Genomic DNA, 21081 nt, shown 5'->3' with positions numbered 1-21081 from the left:
GGATGTTGTGTATAAAGAAATTACAGAAATAATCTAGGGTTTCAGACAATATTACATTCCTCCAGAGAGAATTAAAGCTTGCTTCTGCCAGGCAGCTAGGGGCGCTAGCAATCCAAAAATCACCTTAAACCATTTTCATATTTTGAGATAATTTAACACTCAACTTTTATCCCAGTCTACATTTAGTTTATCTTTAGTCTCAGGATATATTATAGGCCTTCAAAATCCCAACCCAAAACATTGAAGATTTATCTAGACTTAAGTTGTTCTTCTCTAACTTCAAAGGTCATGGTGCCACTACTCAGTTTTTCAGCTCATCATCCACTTTTCTAAAATCAGCAGATGCTGGGTCAAGCACTGGGAAATGCTAACTTGCCACAGATCTTCATTATTGCTTCAGATCTTCACAGCCTTGATAGTTTTTTGATTACTTAAAACATTTTTTTTCTATTTTGTCCAACTTTTCTAACTGTTCTTAGCAGACGTGTTGTGCCAATTAACTAGTTGTACTGCCCCCACTTTCATTATCACTCCTTTTTCATAAGAAAATATCATTATAGGCTTCAAGTATATTTTTCTGACATGCTCCCTCAAAACATGTTTATGTGACTTGAAAGTATTTTGGGTTATCATTTTGTTTTCAACTCATGTTGAGACCCTGAACCATTTATATGTCCAATGGATAGGTGCCATTTACTACAAAAAGGGAGCCCACTGTGTGTTCCAGACCCATGTGGTTCTCAAACGTGGCTTCAGGGACTTGGAATTGCACAGACACCTCGAGGGCTATGTGGAAAATAAATAGGGTCACACCAACTGTTAAAGACAGGTGTGAGAAAAAGACAGTTAGATTACCCTTTGAACATATAATTTTTTGCCTTGTAGTTTGAACTGGGTAAGCCAACATATGGGCTAAGTCTGGTCTCATTCCTGTTCTTGTCAAAGAAAAGTAGACCATTTTGAGAGGTGTATGAGTTTTTGTCCTCAGAGAACTACTTGGTGAAACAGAAACAAAAACCATAGAACTTATGAACAAGCAAATTTGTGTTTAATGATTAAAGTCATGATTGTAAATTCAAATCCTGGGGAAGAGAAGATGCATGGCAGACTAGAAGATGTCTACCCCTACGAGCCAGCCACCTCTTAATTTTAACTAATTATTACCACTTGGTAAACAGACATATCAATGCTTATTATTTAATCCGCCACCTACCCACCCCACTTTTTTTCTTCGAGAGAAGTCAGAAATTCTTGCTTTCTTGGGATGTCTTCCACTTCTTAAGTGTTGACAGCTCATTTTACATTTTTGTAAAGTACTGTAAACCATAGAAACCTTACTGGATTAGTTAAACCAAAGGTCACTCTTTGTGACCTCTGGCTAAAACCTAAGTTTTCAAGTGCTCTCCTCTGCTGCCCAATAAAACAGATGCACGTACTTGCCTGAGAGTGGGCTGGGCATCTGGAGAATTAGATTTGAGGAGCTGTATTTTTTACTAGGTGTGCCTACAGCATAATGAAATGGCTTTTAGAAGCTATGCAGTTTCTCACTTTCTAATAATCATAATCATTACTTCCGTAGGAATAGAATTTCTCCCATTAGCTCATTCCCTGGGAGCAGGATTAAACCATCTATGGGTTTATCAGTTCTTGAAAACAAAAGTGACAGTTTGATAAAGAAGGTTCTCATTTGTGCCTCCAACAATAATAACTTGACTTCTGCTACCTTTATATAGATATTTTAATTTTGGAAGTTAAAAAATGTTACTTTTATTCTATAGGAAATGATTCCAAAGTAGATGGTTTAGTAAATTTTGAGAAGCTCAGAATGATTGCCAAGGAAATTCGTCAAGTTGTTCGAATGACTTCTGCTAACATGGACCCAGCTATGATGTTCCGACAGAGGTATGTCTTTGAAGTGTGTAAGTGTTACAGAGTGGCAATGAGCATGATATGAGTTTTCATTTATTGACCATCTGCCATTTGTTACGCAGTGTACTAAGTGCTTTACAGATGTCACTCTCAAGTAATTGTTTGTCACTATAACCTTTAAAGGTTGGTAGTAGTATTGGCCTGCCTTTTACATATGAAGAAACTGAAGCTCAGGGCAGTTAGGTAATGTGTCCAGGATTACATAAATTGCTGAGATTTGATCCCTAGTTCTCTATTACTTTTTTGAGTACATGGATAGTTCTGTATTGTTATTGTTAATTAAAATGTCATGTAACTTAAATGTAAGTAAGTTGCTGATCTTTACTGAAGTTATCACAGAGGACAGATGCTTACATCTGGTTTCTAACCAAATGTATGAAGTATTAGTCTTTTATTTTTACTGAATATGTCTTTTATTTTTATTGAATATTTTTAAAGTTCTATTTCTGCCTAAATTCTATTTTATTCTTCTAAAATATATTCCTTGGTTTCAAGTCATGGTACTGCTGTTTATTTGTATGTAAATTCTTTAACGCAGTTTAGAAAGTGCAAATTTAAGGATGCTCCCTCTTTAATAAAAATGAAATAAAAATTGCATTCAATATTAACTTGATCTTCTAAGAATGCTTTTTAAAATTCATTTTTAATGTAATAACAAATGCCTTCTCAAATTATATAAAACATAAAGTATGTTGTCAAGCTGTTCCCAGTAATTTCTGTAATTTTTAGGGTAAAAAGATATTAGGGTTTTCATTTTTGGTCTGATTTTCTTCTGAGCCTTTGTGTATAGCTTCAGTACCTAAGAGCTTTAAAAATGAAATGTTTACCCAGACAGACACAATTCTTGTGGCTTGAAAGAAATATAGCCTACTAAGGAAACAAAAATACTTGGTTTTTTAAAAGTTAGAGATGGAGTTTTTGTAACCAAACAGAATCAGTGTGTGTCAGGATTGGTTTTTTATTTTTGTTTTGTTTTGTCTAAATCACTGTTCAGGAGTCTTTGTTTTTATAAGTAGTTGACCTGATCATTGCTCTAGTGTAGAAATTCTCAAAGTATCGAGGAAGGGGTATATCATATCTCCTCTTCCCAACCCATCCCACTTCTGTCCCTGAGAATCACTACATGTAATGAGGAGTATCATTGCTCAGCAGTGTAGAAGCAGAAAATAGTACGAACCAGAGACCAAAGCAGACCTGGAGGATTTGTTTCTTTGTTTTTAAGTTTTTGTTTTTGTTTTATGTCCCTGTACAGTGGCCCCACCACGCCCTGTTGTCTTACACAGACATCCATCTACTCATGTATTTTAGCACCCTCGTTCCTCAAGACAATAATGACTTTGTGAGCCTGCCAGACCAGTTGATAATATTTTAAGTACAGTGCCTCAGAAATGAGCAAAGGAGGAAGAAACTGAGGATGAAATCAGTAAACTTGGCTGTTTCCTTGGGAATGGCCTAGGCTAGAGTAGAGTGCAGTGTAGGAAAAAATAAAACATAATTGGATTAGACTGGAGTTTTCCTGAATCAATTGTATTTGTCAGCTAGTACTGAAATGTACTAGCTTTCTTTAAGCAAGTAATTGTCCAGTTTGGTGGTGTATAATATCTTGTGTAGACAAAGTAACCCCTTTTATTTTAACAGTAGTCAGTGTGCTAACTGAAAAACAGAATTTTGGGCTGGCCAGAGCTGGAGCTTATTGGATACATGCCAGGGGTATAATGAGACCAGTTGGGACTGGGGGGAAAGGGGAGAAAAATAAATGAGAATAAAAGTTTTAAAAAGAATCTTGATTCAGCCCAATTGTAGTGTAAGGAGATACAGGATCATAAAGATTTTGATGATATGTTTGTACTTACATTTTAAGTTGGATTTGCTTGTCAAAATTTCTTGTTAATACACATTGTAAGAGAAATTTCTGCACTTAAAATTATAAATCTTTGTTTCTTGTAATTTCATCCTCGCTTAAATGTATGGCTCAAAAATCCTTTTTTAAAAAAAAAGTTCAAAAGATCATATTCCTTAATTTAAGGTTTCCCTGAAAACTTTGAATTCAAAATTCATAGTAAATGTTTTCCCTTAAGCTTCTTATTAACATAAGCCTCTAAATGAATTAGGTATTAAAAATATAATTGGTCTAAAAGCATACTTTTAAATGGTGTGGAGTTTTTTGGCTTTCAGTACATATCATAATTCATTTTACCCCCTTGTATTCCATTAAAGTCATTTTACTGTTAAGCTACCATTTTTTTCTAGTAAAATTTTTCTGTTCTGTCTCCATAGTTTCTCTGACTCACGACTGTTGTCTTTTTTCTGTGCTTTCCTATTCAAACATATGCTTCAATGTTTGTGGCTCTTGCTTACAGGAAGAAGAGGTGGCGGAGTCTGGGGTAAGTGTAGAGATGAATGCAACTGGAATGAAGGTTGTGCAACTGTTAACATATACTGCATCCTTTTCATTAATGCACGCACGTAAAATAGCATGTGTTCTATTAACCCTGTCAACCTACATTCCTGACAAATAAATGCCTTTTGCTAACAAGGTTAAAATAGTGTTAGAACTAGCTTTTTTTCCCTTTACTTTTCCATTGTTGATGTCCCATAAAGTCCCTTTTAGATTTTATTTAGCAGGGTCAGTTAGATGATGATGATGACAGCATATATTTGTTGTGTGCTTCCTATGTGCCATATACTTCTCTGTGCACTTTATATGAATTATTTAATTCTCCAGCCACTCTATGAAATAGGTAATGTTATTCCCATGGTACAGATGGGGAAGATAGAGTTGTCCAAATTCCTAGAGCTCACTAATGGTGGATTCTGATTCACTAATGGTGGTAGTCTGATTCCAGAGTCCACACTATTTTCTTTTATTCACATGCCATATTTTATAAAAATAAATGTTTAAGTATATTAAAATGGGTAAAAGGGTTGTTTATAAAGGTTACATTTTTCCATCAGTTTTCCAAAAGGGTGCAGCCTTTATCCAAACGATACTGTAATATTGAGTTAGTAAATAATTGAAATAGAGGATGATTTTAATTGTTCAGATCCACTAATACCATGAGACATACAGCATTGAGTTTTAAATTCCTACCAATTTAAAGACTCCCTTATCTCTCTTAAAACTGAAATAGAATCAGAACTAACACCTTTTGTTGTTCAAGTAGGTTCAGATCTCTGCTTACAGATCTGTAATAGATAGTTAGGTATCCATGTAGAATCATAGAATGTTTGGGATCTTATAAATCATCTATCTGGTCCTTTCATTTTTAGTTGAAGAAAAACATGGGTTTTGTGGATGAGGGGATTAAATAAGAATTTTGCTCTTTTAAGATTATAGTGAATCATGAAGTTAGATGCTTTTATATTACATATAAGAAGGATTTTTTGTGAGCCACTTACTTTGAGTCTTGTCTTATTTGTGGTCTTTTGCTTTCTGTTGAAGCTTGGTGAACTTGAATTCCCTTCTGCTTTCTTCCTTCTCTGTGTTTCTCCTGTGTTTTCTTCTATACTTTACATTTATGTCTTGGTCTTCTCTGGTTCTTCTCATTGAAGATAGAAATTGATTCCTAACGTTACTGTTATGAAGAAGAATACTTGAACAGTATATCTTAGTGGGGATTTTGGGGTGTTTGAATGACTTATGTAACACATTCACTGTTTATTCAGCTTTAGGGTTGCTTTGTATGATGTTTGCAGGCACTAGATATTTTTGTGTTTACATCAAAGCATTTTGAAAGTAGCTTAGAAGACATTGCCATTTATCATGATATTTTCACTTATTAAAATTTTGTATGTATCCTAGATTTCTGGACACTTTTTTATATCAACTTACATAAAATTATTAAATACTTGTATTCAGATTTGCTCCTAAATGTTGGGACTTGATTTTACTGCATTTCTTTGAATCTGAGACATCATCAGTTGTTGGGATCACTGTTGTTTTATGTACCACGAAGAAAAATCACTGCAGTACCTTCTTAACACTGAGAATTTTTTAACTTTATACTTGTTAAAAGAGCTCTTATATAAACTTAGGTATGTGTTTTTATCACATAACACCTTTTTGCATTCATAAAAAGGAAAATATAAAATATAAATTGGTTTAGGTCTTTCTAAAACTTCTTCGTATTTAGAATATGAATTTTCTGAATCACCTTTAGAGTTATTAGTTTCTGGGTTTTTTTTTTCCTCACACAGTATTGCCTTTTGTGCCGTCAAATATGTTGGTAATGCCACACTTCTTAAAACAAGCCATAAAAGAACAAAAAGCTGCTGGTGCTGGGCTCTTAGGTTGGCTTTGCAGATATTTAGGGCTAACATCCTTTTGACACCTGCTTTGGGAATGTTATTGAACTTGTTAGGTTCACTACATCCTTATAATCATTTGGTTCCTGGAGGTTAAGGGAGTAATTCACTAATGCCATTGGATTTTTTCCAAACCACTCTGAAAGTTTAGGAGTTTCTGCGTATGTAAGTAGCAACAACCACATCACAGTTTCTGCCTGACCAGTAACAATTGAAAGTTGCCATCAAATGTAAGACACACTCTTTTAAAGATCTTAAAATTGCAAAAGAAAAGTAACATTTTTTACAACTTGATTTCACTTAATTTACAATGAAAACATTAGGATTTTAGTTGTTTGTTTTAAACGGGATATGTGAGCACAGAAAAAAACAAATTGTTCTATGGTTGTGGTATGTGTATTTAGAATATCTTTGGGTAATTGGGAGGTTAACTTAGAAGAGCCATAGATATCTTTATTATTTTAGAATGGCAACTTCCTTTAAAATAAAAATTGTCTAGAACCTTGTGTTTGCTATCCTTGTTACAAAGGACAAATAGCATTGCAGTTCCTGTTTTCCAGTGGTTCTAGATGTGGTTATTGTAGAAAGAAGTCTGCCAAAAAGAGTACAGTTGGATGTGAAGCTATAACTTGTTTCAATTGTAGTTATTCCTATCCAGCTTGTAGTTTCATCACATTTAGAGGCATTGCAAAAGAAAGATCCCATATCCCCAGTCCAGAAGCCACATATTGCCCAACCATTTCATATGTGAGTGGAAGCATTGAGTAGCTTTTTATTGCATTTCTGATCTCTGACTATATTGAATTGAGTATAAATGGTGTTATTTTTCTTACCGGTTGTTCTATTTGAATTTTCGTCAAAATCTGGTTACTGGTAAAATCGGTGAGCATGCTCGGAATGGGCCAGCTATATACAGGAATGGTGATGGCGATAGCATGTCCAAAGCAGCACGTACAAGCAAAGCTGCTCTAGAAACTCCCCTGCTGAAAAATCCTGGTGCAGAGATCTGGCTCAAGGTGGACTTGTCCTGAACTAGGCTCTCGCCATTTGTTCAGAGTGTGGATGGCCATAGGGCCAAAGGAATGCTTATACTTGTCACAGTTGTGCCATGGGTTGCAAAGGCACCAAACACAGGTCTGATGGAATCTGTTGCTTTGGGGGGAATTGTTAACTTATTCTTTGGAATTCTGAGCTTTGCTGAATCTGAAAACTCAGAGTGTTGCCATATGTGCCATATTACTTTGCATTAATGCTCTTCATCTTTTAACTCATTTGCATCAGCATGCAGTTGCATTAACAGAACAGAATTCTTTTAATCTTCAATCTGCCATAGTTAATTTTCATCTTTACAGCCCCTTATGGTGATCTCCATCTTCTTACAGGTCACTGAGTCAAGGCAGCACAAATTCAAACATGCTGGATGTTCAGGGAGGTGCTCACAAAAAAAAGGCACGCCGTAGCTCTCTGCTTAATGCTAAGAAGCTGTACGAAGATGCCCAAATGGCAAGGAAAGTGAAGCAATATCTTTCCAGTCTGGATGTAGAAACAGATGAGGAGAAGTTCCAGATGATGTCATTGCAGTGGGAGCCTGCATATGGTACCTGTAAGTATAAGTTTTCACTTACGTGACACTAAACAGCACAACAAAATAGAAATTTATTGCTCTAGTATTATCCTGAAGTCCCAAGAAAATTAACTTTCACTCACAAAAGTTTACTGACATACCTCAAGCATCATGTGATCATGTTAATCAGATACTGAATTCTCATCCATTCCTGATGGTTACTCTGTGCAAGAAATGGAGTGATATAGTTCTTTAAAAAGCATTTTAAAGTCTTCTTATAAAAAGTGAGACATTATAGAGGAGCCCTTCTCTTTGAGAATGTTCTTATCTTCATCCCTAAATGAAGAGTAAAATAAGTGAAAAATTTCTCTTTCCTAAAAATTTTACAGATAATATCATTTACCAACTGAAAAAATACAATAAATTTAATTAATATACTGTTAGAGATAATAGGTGTGTTATAGGCATCAGTAAATAAGGTAAAACAAGAAAAATTAGACGTATTCTAATGTTTATAAATATAAAATATGATGAACAAAATAGAGCCTATTCTCAATACTTTTTTTTTTTTAATTAAGTACAAACAATAGAATGTGTGTGTCTCTGGGTCAAGGAAATCATGAGTTGTAAAAGCAGAGATCAAAGATGGTAAAATATATTGTGTTTGTTGTAATAACAAAATAAAGATGATTGTACTTCCATTATAAGTGAGTATTATCTATCTATATATATGATTAAATATTACACCAGTAAAAATCCCAATATGATGTATAGAACTTGATTAAATGTTGACAGAATATATGAGGGGGAAGGTTCAGTTTTCTATTTCTGTGTTCCTAATTGATAGGGGGAAATTGTAATTATCATGGGTTGACCCTGAAATTGATAAATGATATAGTATTTACATAGTAATCGAAAAAGTATGTCAATAGAGTAGAAAAGATAAAATGGAAATACAACCAAGTATTGATTTTAAAATTCAGATTCACAGTGAATTTTAAAATGCAGGGTAATGAGCCATTCAGTAAGTGTTGTTATAAAAACAGTATCTTGAACACTTTTACCAATAGGAAAATGAATGGGGTGTGATGAAAAGAACGCCTACTAAAGGATGGAGACAGAGTTTGGGTCTCATTTATTACCATTTGAACAAGTTTCTCTTCATCTTAGATCTCTTGTTTTCCTAAATGTAAAACTCAAGCAAGTATTGGTACTATGTTTTATCTCAGATTCTTTCTACATCAAACCTATTAAATTAAGAGAAACAAATAAAATAATGAAAGCTAACAATTACTGAGTGCTCTCTATATGCCAGCAACCATGCTAAACACTTTTATAAACATTGCCATTTACTCCTCACAGCAGTCTGTGAGGTGTCCAGTATTGGGATTGTGCAGCATGTATTACAATGGAAAAAGAACTCACACAGATACCAAAATGCTGGAGAATAGTTAAGTACACTGCTTCCTTATCAATACAAAGAATGATATATGGCTGTTAAAAATAATACATATAGACTTGGAAAGTATCTGGAAAAATTTCTTACCACCTGGTGGGATATCAAGAAGTGTCTGCTATGAGAAAATGGTACATGTCAAAAGTAAAGACTGAAAAAGTATATAGAATCTTCAAATTTTATTCATGTTTTAAAGTTCAAAGCCATATACACATTTATTAAATATCTCTGACGTTGCTTTGAATGATCATCAAAATTATTTTTCCCAAGTAATGCAATATAGACTTCATCATCTTGTGGTTACTGAATGCAATTTATTATTCCTGCTTTTGTCTGATAAAAGGTTGTTTATTTTATCTTTTGTTTTCACTATCTGCTTTTCTTTGTTCCCTAAATATGATTTGGGATATTCAGAAGCATAGAAACCTTTTTTTTTTCTTTTTTTTTTTTTTGCGGTATGCGGGCCTCTCACTGTTGTGGCGTCTCCCATTGCAGAGCACAGGCTCCAGACGTGCAGGCTCAGCGGCCATGGCTCACGGGCCCAGCCGCTCCACAGCATGTGGGATCTTCCCGGACCAGGGCATGAACCCGTGTCCCCTGCATCGGCAGGCAGACTCTCAACCACTGCGCCACCAGGGAAGCCCAAAACCTTTTTTATGCTTTGCTCATTGTTAAAATTTTGAGGCCTAGGGACTTCCCTGATGGTCCAGTGGTTAAGACTCTGCTCCCAATGCCGGGGGCCTGGGTTCGATCCCTGGTTAGGGAAGTAGATCCCACATGCATGCCGCAACTAATGCCGCAATGAAGATCCTGCACAAAGATCCTACACGCGACAACGAAGATCCCGTGTGCTGCAACTAAGACCTGGCGCAGCCAAATGACTAATTAATTAATTTAAAAACTTTTTTGACTCCTAGAAAGATCCCACATACCAACCTCTGCGTTCTCTCTCTCCTCCCCCCACCACGCATTCACACACACCTGTGATACCTTTCTCCTCTCACACCCACCCTAGACTTATCTACTTCTTTTTTCATAACACTAAATGGTGTCTCACTACCATTTATTTTAATACTGATTTAAAATGAGAAAACCTGTGGGTCTTTCTTAAACTGAAAGTTAAATTGTTTTGTGAAAATTTAATTCAATTCATGTTCCTTTATTTTAGTTTGAGAGTCTTTGATTTTTATTGCATCATTGATTTTTAAATGTTTAAATAAATTCCAAACCCAAACAATAGTTGATTGGCAAACATAGAATTTGGTTCTTCATAATAAGTATATATGTGTGAGTTATGGCACTCACCTGTGACCTCTTTTTTTATATTCAAAGTAGTCTCTTGATTTTTTTCTTTGTACTATGGCAACTATTAAAATAAGATGTCAGTATGGAATTGATTAGTGTTGGGGGGAAAATGTTTCATGGCTCTAACCAAAAGTTGGTAACATCTTGGATTCAGTCAGTTGATGCGCTACTGCCTATTATCCCCCAGGAGCACTTTGCTTTGACTTTCTGAGATATTCCCTAATCCTTTTTTTTTTTAGAAGATGTTGGGGGTAGGAGTTTTATTAATTATTTTTTATTTATTTTTGCTGTGTTGGGTCTTCATTTCTGTGCGAGGGCTTTCTCTAGTTGTGGCAAGTGGGGGCCACTCTTCATCGCGGGGCACGGGCCTCTCTTGTTGCAGAGCACAGGCTCCAGACGTGCAGGCTCGGTAGTTGTGGCTCACGGGCCTAGTTGCTCTGTGGCATGTGGGATCCTCCCAGACCAGGGTTCGAACCCGTGTCCCCTGCATTAGCAGGCAGATTCTCAACCACTGCGCCACCAGGGAAGCCCCTTCCCTAATTCTTATCACCCAAAATATTCTCTAGGTTCTGATAATAAAAGCATAGTAGCTGACTATTGTAGCTGTGCTGGGACAGGTTAAACACTTTTATCTTGGTGTTTAAAACAAAAATATCATGGAGTATTGAGGTTGGACCTGAATTAAAACCACCCTGAATAACTGCCTGAAGAATTAAAAGTACTAAAAATACTACCTGAAGGAAGAAGTTTTTTTCTTTGGACTATAGTATTGATTTTATACAGAGGAGGCAGCTTTTTGTTTCTTAAGTCAGAGTTCTTAGTTGTTTTTTGTGTGTGTGTGTGGTACGCGGGCCTCTCACCGCCTTGGCCTCTCCCGTTGCGGAGCACAGGCCCTGGACGCGCAGGCCCAGCGGCCATGACTCACGGGCCCAGCCACTCCGCGGCATGTGGGATCCTCCCGGACCGGGGCACGAACCTGTGTCCCCTGCATCGGCAGGTGGACTCCCAACCACTGCGTCACCAGGGAAGCCCAAGAGTTCTTAGTTTTTAATTCTGATGTTCATCTTCAAGTATACTAACCATCTACTTATAAATATCTCTGGTATTCCCATGTATAGCTGTTGAAATAATTTCACTTATTCAACAACTACCTGTTAAGCCTCTGTTTTCTATCCATCACTGGACACAACAGGGATATAGTAGTGAACAAAGTAAACAGTCTTTACAATCATGTTAGTTATAGCCTTGTGGGGGGAAGAGACATTAATTGATTAATCTCACAGACAATTGTATCGTTACAGTTATCAATGCTGTGAAGGAAGGATACAGGATGCCTTGAGAACATAAAACGGGACCTAATCTAGTAGCTGCAGAGTGTGGGTTATTAGGGAAGCTGGATCATGCAGGGTCTAATAGACCTTGTTTTAGGGATTTGTGTCTTTATCCTGAGAGCAGTGGCAAGTCATCTAAAAGTTTGTGTAGGGCATTTGGAGAAGGAAAGTGGCACGATAGGGCTTCCCTGGTGGCGCAGTGGTTAACAATCCGCCTGCCAATGCAGGTGACACAGGTTCGAGCCCTGGTCCGGGAAGATCCCACATGCCGCGGAACAACTAAGCACATGCGCCACAACTACTGAGCCTGTGCTCTAGAGCCCTCAAGCCACAACTACTGAACCCACATGCCACAACCACTGAAGCCCACATGCCTAGAGCCCATGCTCTGCAACAAGAGAAGCCATCACAGTGAGAAGCCCATGCACCACAACGAACAGTAGACCCCCCAGCTCACCACAACTAGAGAAAGCCAGAGTGCAGCAACAAAGACCCAGTGCAGCCAAAAATAAGTAAATTTTAAAAAGAAAATGGCATGATCAGATTTTCATGATGGAAGAGTCATTGCACTCTTGTATGGAGAATGACTTGAAGGCATGCTAGAATTGATACCGTGAGGGGAGTATTTCAGTAGTATAAATGAGAGGATGCTAGCTCTTTGGGTTCCAAGTGCTTTGGGGCTTTGGTGCACACATGGCCAAGTTCAGGAACCACACCATGAACAGCAAGTCCCATACATGGCACAGAAATGGCATCAAGAAACCCTGATCATAAAGCTTTGAATCTCTGAAGGGGGTGGAATCCAAGTTCCTGAGGAACATTAGGTTTGCCAAGAGGCACGACAAGAAGTACCTGAGGAAGATGCCAGCCAAAAACACCAAGGCCATGCGTGTACCTGCCAAGGCTATATAGGCTCTTATAAAGCCCAAGGAGGTCAAGCCCAGATTGCAAAGGGCAGCAGCCACAAGCTCAGTTGACTTGACTACATTGCTCACCCCAGGCTCAGGGAAATGCTCATTCTCACATCACCAAGGGTCTCAGGCTCCGCTGGCCAGAGGCCAAGGCTCAAATCAGGGCACAGGGTGCAGCTGCGACTCTGGTTCTGGCTTTCAAAGGTTGCCTAGGCACCAAGAAAGGCTCTTCTGTCACCGATACGAAGACAGAAGGACTGATGTGACCCCTGGGGTGTTGTCTGCTTGGGACGGGTGTCATCCTGTGTTATTTGTAGAAATAAACCTGAGGCAGGATCTGTCAAAAAAAAAAAAAAATAGAGATGAGAGGATGTTAACTTGGCCATTAGGATGATGGTGCAGATGGAGCTAATTAAGTCTATTATCTTAATTTAGGGAGTAAAATTAATTCTACAAAATTTTTGAAATAATACATGAAATTTTTGTTAGGAAAATTAATCTTCTTTGTGTTAAAAATAGGTGGTTTTAATGAGCCATGTACTATTGTCAGTGGTAACAACCTTGCCTTAAATGCAGAATTATGTATTTCTTACTCTCTTCTATTAGTGACCAAGAATCTAAGTGAGAAAAGATCAGTCAGGTCATCAGAAATGTCTCCAGTGCCTGTGAGGTCAGCTGGCCAAGCAGCTAAAGCCCATTTGCATCAGTCCCACAGAGTGAGCCAGGTGCTTCAGGTGCCAGCTGTAAATTTGCACCCCATCAGGAAGAAGGGACAAGCAAAAGACCCTGCCACACTGAGTGAGTATTCACAGTTAATATTGCATTCATTTAATTGAAATTTTCAGGCGAGTTAGAATGGAAAATAATTACAAATATAAATGCTTTGGAGATCAGCTATTGTAGTTTGTGTAATATAATCAGCACTCATGAGTCAAAAAATGCTTCATTTTGCCTATAGGTGCCTAATGCTTCATTTTGCTGTATTCAGTGACTGCATGCATATTTTAAATATTGATGTTGGAATTCCTATAATCATATCAGCCAGAAACGTACAGCAGTATATTTGGGTACCAACCAACGGCTTACTGCATTTACTGGTGCATTTACTCAATTATCTAATGCAGATGCAGCCTATGAAATTGCTGCATCTAAAAATAATGAAATTGCTTCTTTCTAAAAAAGACGGTTTGTTGGTTTTTCATTAATGACCACTTCTGAAAACCTAGCTTGGGGACAAGAAGCAAATGTAAAATATATAAGTATAGACCATGCTTTTTTTCCTCCGTTAGGCCATGTAGATGTTGTCCAAATTACTTTCATTTGTTGTTTTAACAGTATCACTATTTTAGCTTTCAAATGCGAAGCTAGATTAGATTTGGTCCCTAACATTATTATTTAGTTCATGCATTATACATAGGACATATTCAGTAGAACCTTGTGAATTTACTTTGATACTGTTTTGAAATCCAAAGTTGAATAAGAAATGCCCCTTCCTTTGCCAGATTTTCAGTCTGGTGTTACAGACATTCACACAAATAGATAACTTCAGTATATGTAAGGTGTTCACTATTATGCCAGGAGCATGTACATAACATATAAAAGAACAAAAGAGGGAGGGCTTTTAGGGTAGACAGAGGTAAGATAGTGCTCCAGAGAAGGCCTTTTGGAGATAACACCTAAGCAGAGTCTTAAAGGTTGATTAGGAAGGAGGTAATTAGGCAAAAATTCCAGAGAATTTGCTTCAGGCAGAAGAATTTGATATCTACAAGGAGCTACAGGCTGTTTGCTGCCTCTGAGTACAAAGCTGTAGAGTGTTGAGAGACAATAATAATTAATGCTAACACTTACGGAGCACTTGCTGAATGCCAGACACGGTTCTAAGTGTTTTACTAACTTTATATATTATGTTCATTTAATCTTCATAATAACCCTAAATATAGATAATACTCTCCTTCTACATAGGAACCATAGAAGGTCTAAGTAACTTATACACCACGAGTAAGAGATGGAGCTGGGAGTTGAGCCCAGGTTAACTGGCTCAAAATCCTTACTTTTAACACAGTACTAAACAGTGTCCCAGGATGAGGAGAAGTGAAGTTATAGACATGCCAAAATTATAACATGACATGCTAGAGGAAAGTTGTCAGTGGGCAACTATTAAAGCAGTTTGAGCAAGGCAAGATTATGGTCCAGTTTATGTTGGAGGAGGTCTATAGTAGGAAGGGCTGTGAGATTGGAGTTAGGGAACCTTAGTGGAAACCTGATGTAGCAACGGGAAGTTGCCCAGAGCCTGATCTAGTTTGGTGTCTGTGGAAATGAGTAGAGAATTGGATGCAAAATGGGTGAAGTTGATTTTTGTGGTAGGAGTGAGACATGGGACAAGTCTAGCTCTGATTTCTTACTGGATGTCATCACTTGAGAGGCAGTGTTATTTGTACCAGGTAGCCCTCTTCCCTCTTGCTCTAATATGACTATTATTTATGTGATAAATATATTTATATTAAAATGGCACTTAATTAAGAGTAGTGTTTGTATACTGTGTTTTAAATTTTTTCAGTATCAAAGGGCTGCTTGTTACTATGCTGAGTACTCATCAAAGCTGGGCTTACTTTACTGGTTAAAAACAGTGTCAATACCTCTTTGACATTTTTTCGAGAGGACGTATGTAAAAATACCAGTGTATTTGAAAGCATTGCTAAGTTTGAAGTATGCTTAAAAGGACCAGCTATTGGACAAGAGTGATGATAGAACTTTGCAGGAATGTTTCCAGTGGGCTCAATACTATTTTTCTATAAATTCATGATTCTATCTGTTGTCTACTTCTCTTCTGTAGTGTGAATTTAGTGCTCTTGAAAAGGGCTGGACTGGCAGCCCTGCAGCTTCTGTATACCCACAGCACAGATGCACCACAGGTAGTGACAGTGCCAACATCCCTACACTGCCCCTGCCACATGCCTCGCCCTGACTTGGAGAGGCCACCTCTAGAGGGGAGGGAAGAGCTTGAATCCATGCCTTCTCTATTAAGATTTCCAATAAGTGTGTCAGTTGTGTGGGGTGGGACACTGTACTCAGACTGTTAAATCAATATCCCTTATGCCACAAAACAAACAAAAAGCTATTATAATCTGATCTGTGCTGACTGGCTGAATGTGAACAAATAACCTGGAGGTGAGAATCTCTGTATGCTGTTACCCAGTAATTTAGTCCCCGTTTGTCATTTATACATTTCAGTTAACTACACTAGCCATTGTGCATCATGGCTTTAGTTATGTAGTAATTTAGGCAATTGCAGACATTTTAATTGTGAAGTGATACTTATTTGCTTCTTTGATTTTATTTTTAGATACAAGTTTACCTCAGAAAGTTTTAGGAGCAACTGAAGAAATAAGTGGTAAGAAACATACAGAAGACACTATTTCTATGGCATCATCCTTACATTCTAGTCCTCCTGCATCTCCTCAAGGTTCCCCTCGCAAAGGTAAGATAAAATAGTTCAGGCTAGTTCTTGTTAAACCAAACAACACTACGTGGCACATATTTTGCTTTTGGTCTATGGTAATAATAGAAAATGTGAAGAAAAGTGTAACTGGTAATACTTCCTGAATTTTCATGTTTTAGATTGTTATTTATATGGTTTTCAGATGTCATGCATCATGGAGTTAGGACTCCTGCATTCAAAGTGTGGTCCTTCTTTGGTGGAGGACAAGTATAGATAAGAATGAAGGCAGAACTCACAGTTGTTTTGGTCTGTGCAAATTCTTGATGTTATTCAAATTACCAATTAATTCAAACAGTTCTATGGAGTATTTTAAAATAAGAATGTCTACAAGAAATTGTTTTTAACCAACTACAAGATTTAGGAAATGAAACAAATATTTAGGATGATACATTCCTTTCTTTAGTAATGGAGTGTTACTACCTTTTATTAATCAGGATTTATAATAACCTATACAGCACCCTTTCGGATTTTTACATTCATGCTAATGTAGAACCTTTTGAATTAAAACATCTGAAATTGCTCTTCTTTATTTATCTATGTTTTCATAATTCAGACTGAAGTTCTTCTTTTTTTGACTAGCCTGGGTAGTATGCCTGTAAGATGCCATTTCATGTCAGCTGCAAATGTAGCATTCTAAATAATGTGTGTGTTTCTTACACTGGCCCTCCACGTTCTCCGTGTACCCTGGCGAAAAAGACTCCTTAGTCGTGGCATTTCACAGATGTAAAAAAATTACATCCTTGAGTAAACACAGTACAGAATGGTACATGGTCAGAGAGAAGACAAGTTAATGAATTCTAGCAGGAAGGAGAAGCTTCCAGAGCTTTCCTCAGCTCCTGTGTTCTAAGTTTCCCTCACTTTTGAGGGTTCTTTTTTATTTTTGCTGACTATGTGACAGCAGAGTGGTACAGTGATGCCAGACCTTAGTTTGAATCCTGACTCTGTCCCTGGTGACGGCTGTGTTATTACAAGCAACTGATTTATAAGGTCAGGTCTCCTGTCTATAAGATGGTTAGGGACCACCTATTTTAGGACCTTATTTAAGGATTAAATGAAATAATATCTGTAACTCTTGAGACGTGGCGAGTGTTTAGTAAAGCGGAGCTTTTCTTCTTCCCTGCTGCCACTGCAGGGCAGTATAACTCCATTACTGACCCTCTTCACTTAGCTGAGACTGGCTAGAATTTTCATTCAGGTTTTACTAAGAAAAGCTTAGTAAAAATCTCATGGGACATATAAAAGTATACATAATAGATGTGTTTGTAAAACACAGGTTTCTGTTCCTGTTGTATACAGCTCATATATGATTTGGAAAGGCACACAGATATCTTTCATCTCTTTACTATGTATGTATCCTATCCAGAGTACCCTTTATCAGGTCCCAAGGATTGGGGCTAGGAACAGTGCCTATTCACACAGATGGTCCAGATGAACAATGTCCATATGCTCTTAATGCTCTTTCAGGAACATCTTTACACCCTCCAGAGGTCCCATTATAGACAGTTCTCTAACCAGGAAACTAGTTGAATTGGATTTGGTGTTTTATGGGTCAGTGTGACTTGTGGGAAGAGGTGTTAGGAACAGGAATTTCCCCATTGCTCTTATTCCAAACAAATGCATTTTAACCACCGGAATAGAGAAGTCTTTTCTCTATTGTGTCTTTCAGTATGTGGCCAACAGTTCACCATGATGTTTATAGATTTGTGAGCCTGTCATAGTCATGTTTTAAATCCTTAGAAATCTGACAAAATTCTTTTCTTCAAAACTATTTCTGCTTGTTTATTTCCATAGACAGGTTTTTACCAGTGGTCCGTGATTGAAAAAAAAATGTCATTAAACTAATTATGTTATTAGAATCTGTTTCTAGTTCTTGCTATACTTTGGAATAGTTCTTTGTTTTCTAACAGTTAAGAAAATAAGCCTACGTTCGCGATTTTTAAAAGGAGAATTTAAACAAAAAAGAACTGAAAAAGTGAGACATCGAGAGGCCTTAACCTTTATCTTCCCCAGTGCTTCAGGCAGGCAACTTCTCTACCTTGTAGAGAAAATAGGATCAGAAATTGTGCTTTATAAATACATCTATTGTATATACTATTTATATGTCCTATCTGATTTTTGCTAAGCTTTTTCTTAGTAGAATCTACCTGAAAATTCTAGACATAGTTACTTTGAGAAATAATTCTGGTTATTTGATACTCTTGTCATATTTTGGCTTATGATTTTACCAGCTTGGGTTACTTTCAGCAATTTTTTATTACCAGCTTATTCTGATCAAGGTAAGCTTTCTCCTGTGTTCTGTCTTGTTTATGCTATATAGTAGAGTCTCCATGCATTAAAAAATATGTTGCTAGATTTCAATTTTTCAGATATTGTCAAGATGTTAGAATTTTTTAATAGTGAAATGTTATAAAACCAGGCTAATTGTGATTCATTGGAAAGAATTAATTGACCATGACAGGGTTTTTGCATCTCTCCCTCCAGTTGGCAGTATCATATCTGATCACAGCATCCTGCTGCGCCTCTCAGGGTCTTCCTCATCCCCTCCCCGTGAGTCCAGCACCAAGATCAGTGGCCACAGCTGCCCCGGAATAGGTGGGGTTTACTTGCAAAAGAAAATCCAACAGATTACCAGGAGCACAGCCAAAAGAACAGACAGGACCGAGAAGGCCACTGAGGAGAATAGAGACAGGACAAGTTGTGAGAACACAGCCAGAAAAAGAATGACATCCCCGTTTAGAAGATTTAGGGAAAGAACTCTTTCAAGGGAGAGACTAGCCAACAGCAAAAAAGAGGACGCAGATCTCAATCAAGCTACAGAAAGCTGTGAGAAAGTGAAGGATGTTGGAAGCAACATCAAAGATGAGAAAGGGAATGACATCTTCAATTCAAATAGCCGAGGCAACAGTAACACTTTAAACTGCTTCTGTACGCGATTCAAGTCTAAAAGGAGAAAGACACTCTGATGAAGTTCCTTACTTTATTTTAGTGTGAAATTTGTTTTCATTTATTAATGGAAATGTAGCTTAAATTAAGTCATTTGTCAAATAAGGCTCAGACAGACAACTTACTAAAATACTATTTATGAGCATTTTATGATTAGTGTTACAGGTCCTCCAACAACAAAATCATATCCGTTTAAAGTGCCTTATTTGTACATATGTTATTTTGCTAATGTTAGTAAACTTAATACTCTTGTTTTCTGTAGTTGGCTTTATTTCCTGCTGGTAGCAGTTGGGTCTGTGAGTGCAATAAGTAGAGGAGGCTTTTTAGGAACCAGTGTTTACTTTTACATTAAATCCCCCAGTAACAATCTGATCAGAACCTTTGCCTTAGATAATTGTGTTGCTATCTTATTACTGCAACTACTTTACAAGCTAAAGTGAAGTGTTTGGAAGGCAAGAAACTGGATCTTGTCCACATAAACTTTTTTATATCATCCACTTTTCATATATACTCTGATCAGAGGAGGGAGGAGATAGTCTAACATAGCAGGTTCAAAAACATCTAGGAAACTTGTTAAAAACTTACTGTGTCCCACTGCAGACCTTGTAAATTTGAATTGCCAGAAATAGGCCCGAGAATGTGTATTTTAATAAGCCTTCCAGGTGATTCTTAGAGTTAATTATATTTGACAAGTACTGATCTAACAGACATAAGAATGAAATTATTTTTAAAACAGTAAAGCAAGTCTATCCCCCAGGATAAAAGAACAATGACTTTTTCTTTTGAGGAGGAATTTTTTTTATTTTTTTTAGTTTATTTACCACATCCATTTTCTTGGTTCTCTTGAAAATTGACCGATCACTTCATGAAGGGCCCTGAGAAATAGCAGTGATCCCAAGATCAGAGAACTGGGGTAGGAGTCAAGAGACTGACTTGCCTTGGCTTGTCCTGTGCCTGGCACAAAAGCCAAATGCAGATCACACATTTTCTGAGTCTTAATTTTTGTTTTTGAAATAGTTAATGACACTAATTAATAAAGTTATTATTCAACAATTTTTTTGTAATAACTTGAGCTATATGTGAGTCTAAAGCCTATAGTTCTTCTTGAGATTTCTAGGAATGGACCCAAAGGTCATGCACCTAATCAACCTCATTCTTCTCTCAGTGAACAAGAAGATAATTGTTTACTTCTTTGAGACCTACTTCTTGCTGGGATTACTACAGCATTTTCTTTATTTCTCAACAAAAGAAGTTTGGTTACTTTTCTAACAGTTACCCAAACAGACGATTGTGTACATTAGCTATCATGCTGCAGATTTGTTTTTGGAACCTTCCACCTTACTCCATCTCCACCCCTTCATTCCAGAGAATGCTAAAGAAAATCTCTCTAACTATATCTGCTGTGCAGTAAGTCATAGAGCAATTTAAAACAGGTAGATGCTGGGTTTTTTCATGTTACATTCTTGTAAATCTGTCAGTTCAGCTGTTTAATGTGATGTTCTGCTAAATTGGTGAAGAAAAAGGAAACTAGGTATAAGAGTAAGTCCAAATCTAAAACAATTTATTTAAAAATACTAAAACAATGGCTTTTAACTTGGGGCAAGACTTCTTAGGTGACAGAAGCAAAATATCTAGGGTATTTGCAGTTTGAAAAAACAAAAATAAAATTCTTTCCCTTGAGTCCTGACTCCCCTTACATACCCCTGCCTCGAGGTAGTGTTTTGGACACTCAGGTCAGGCCTTGAAATATTTATATTAATCAAAGGGGAGGGGACATAGGGTTAAAAAGAAGTTGAGAAGTTCAAGATGTCTATTTATTAATGTTTTGTAATATATTT

The 21081-nt window shown here is 37.1% G+C and overlaps 1 protein-coding gene across 5 annotated transcripts in view; it reads left to right on the top strand.

Moving 5' to 3' along the window:
• The window catches only part of RAPGEF6 (Rap guanine nucleotide exchange factor 6), a 228136-nt gene that overhangs the window by 198041 nt on the left and 9014 nt on the right, over nt 1-21081 (top strand). For 3 of the 5 annotated variants that reach the window (XM_060093318.1, XM_060093316.1, XM_060093319.1), the window contains 5 exons: nt 1779-1902; nt 4290-4313; nt 7617-7837; nt 13408-13599; nt 16145-16279. In XM_060093318.1, the coding sequence (XP_059949301.1) occupies nt 1779-1902; nt 4290-4313; nt 7617-7837; nt 13408-13599; nt 16145-16279 (696 nt within the window). Of the gene's footprint in view, nt 1-1778; nt 1903-4289; nt 4314-7616; nt 7838-13407; nt 13600-16144; nt 16280-18781; nt 19264-21081 lie in introns of those variants that run through there. The other 2 variants (XM_060093320.1, XM_060093317.1) reach the window with 2 other exon arrangements.

The sequence above is a fragment of the Mesoplodon densirostris genome, chromosome 3 (genome assembly GCF_025265405.1).
Source record: "Mesoplodon densirostris isolate mMesDen1 chromosome 3, mMesDen1 primary haplotype, whole genome shotgun sequence".
Lineage (NCBI taxonomy): Eukaryota > Metazoa > Chordata > Mammalia > Artiodactyla > Ziphiidae > Mesoplodon > Mesoplodon densirostris.
Note: the sequence above shows the minus strand (reverse complement) of the source record. Positions and strands in the feature narration are given on the sequence as shown.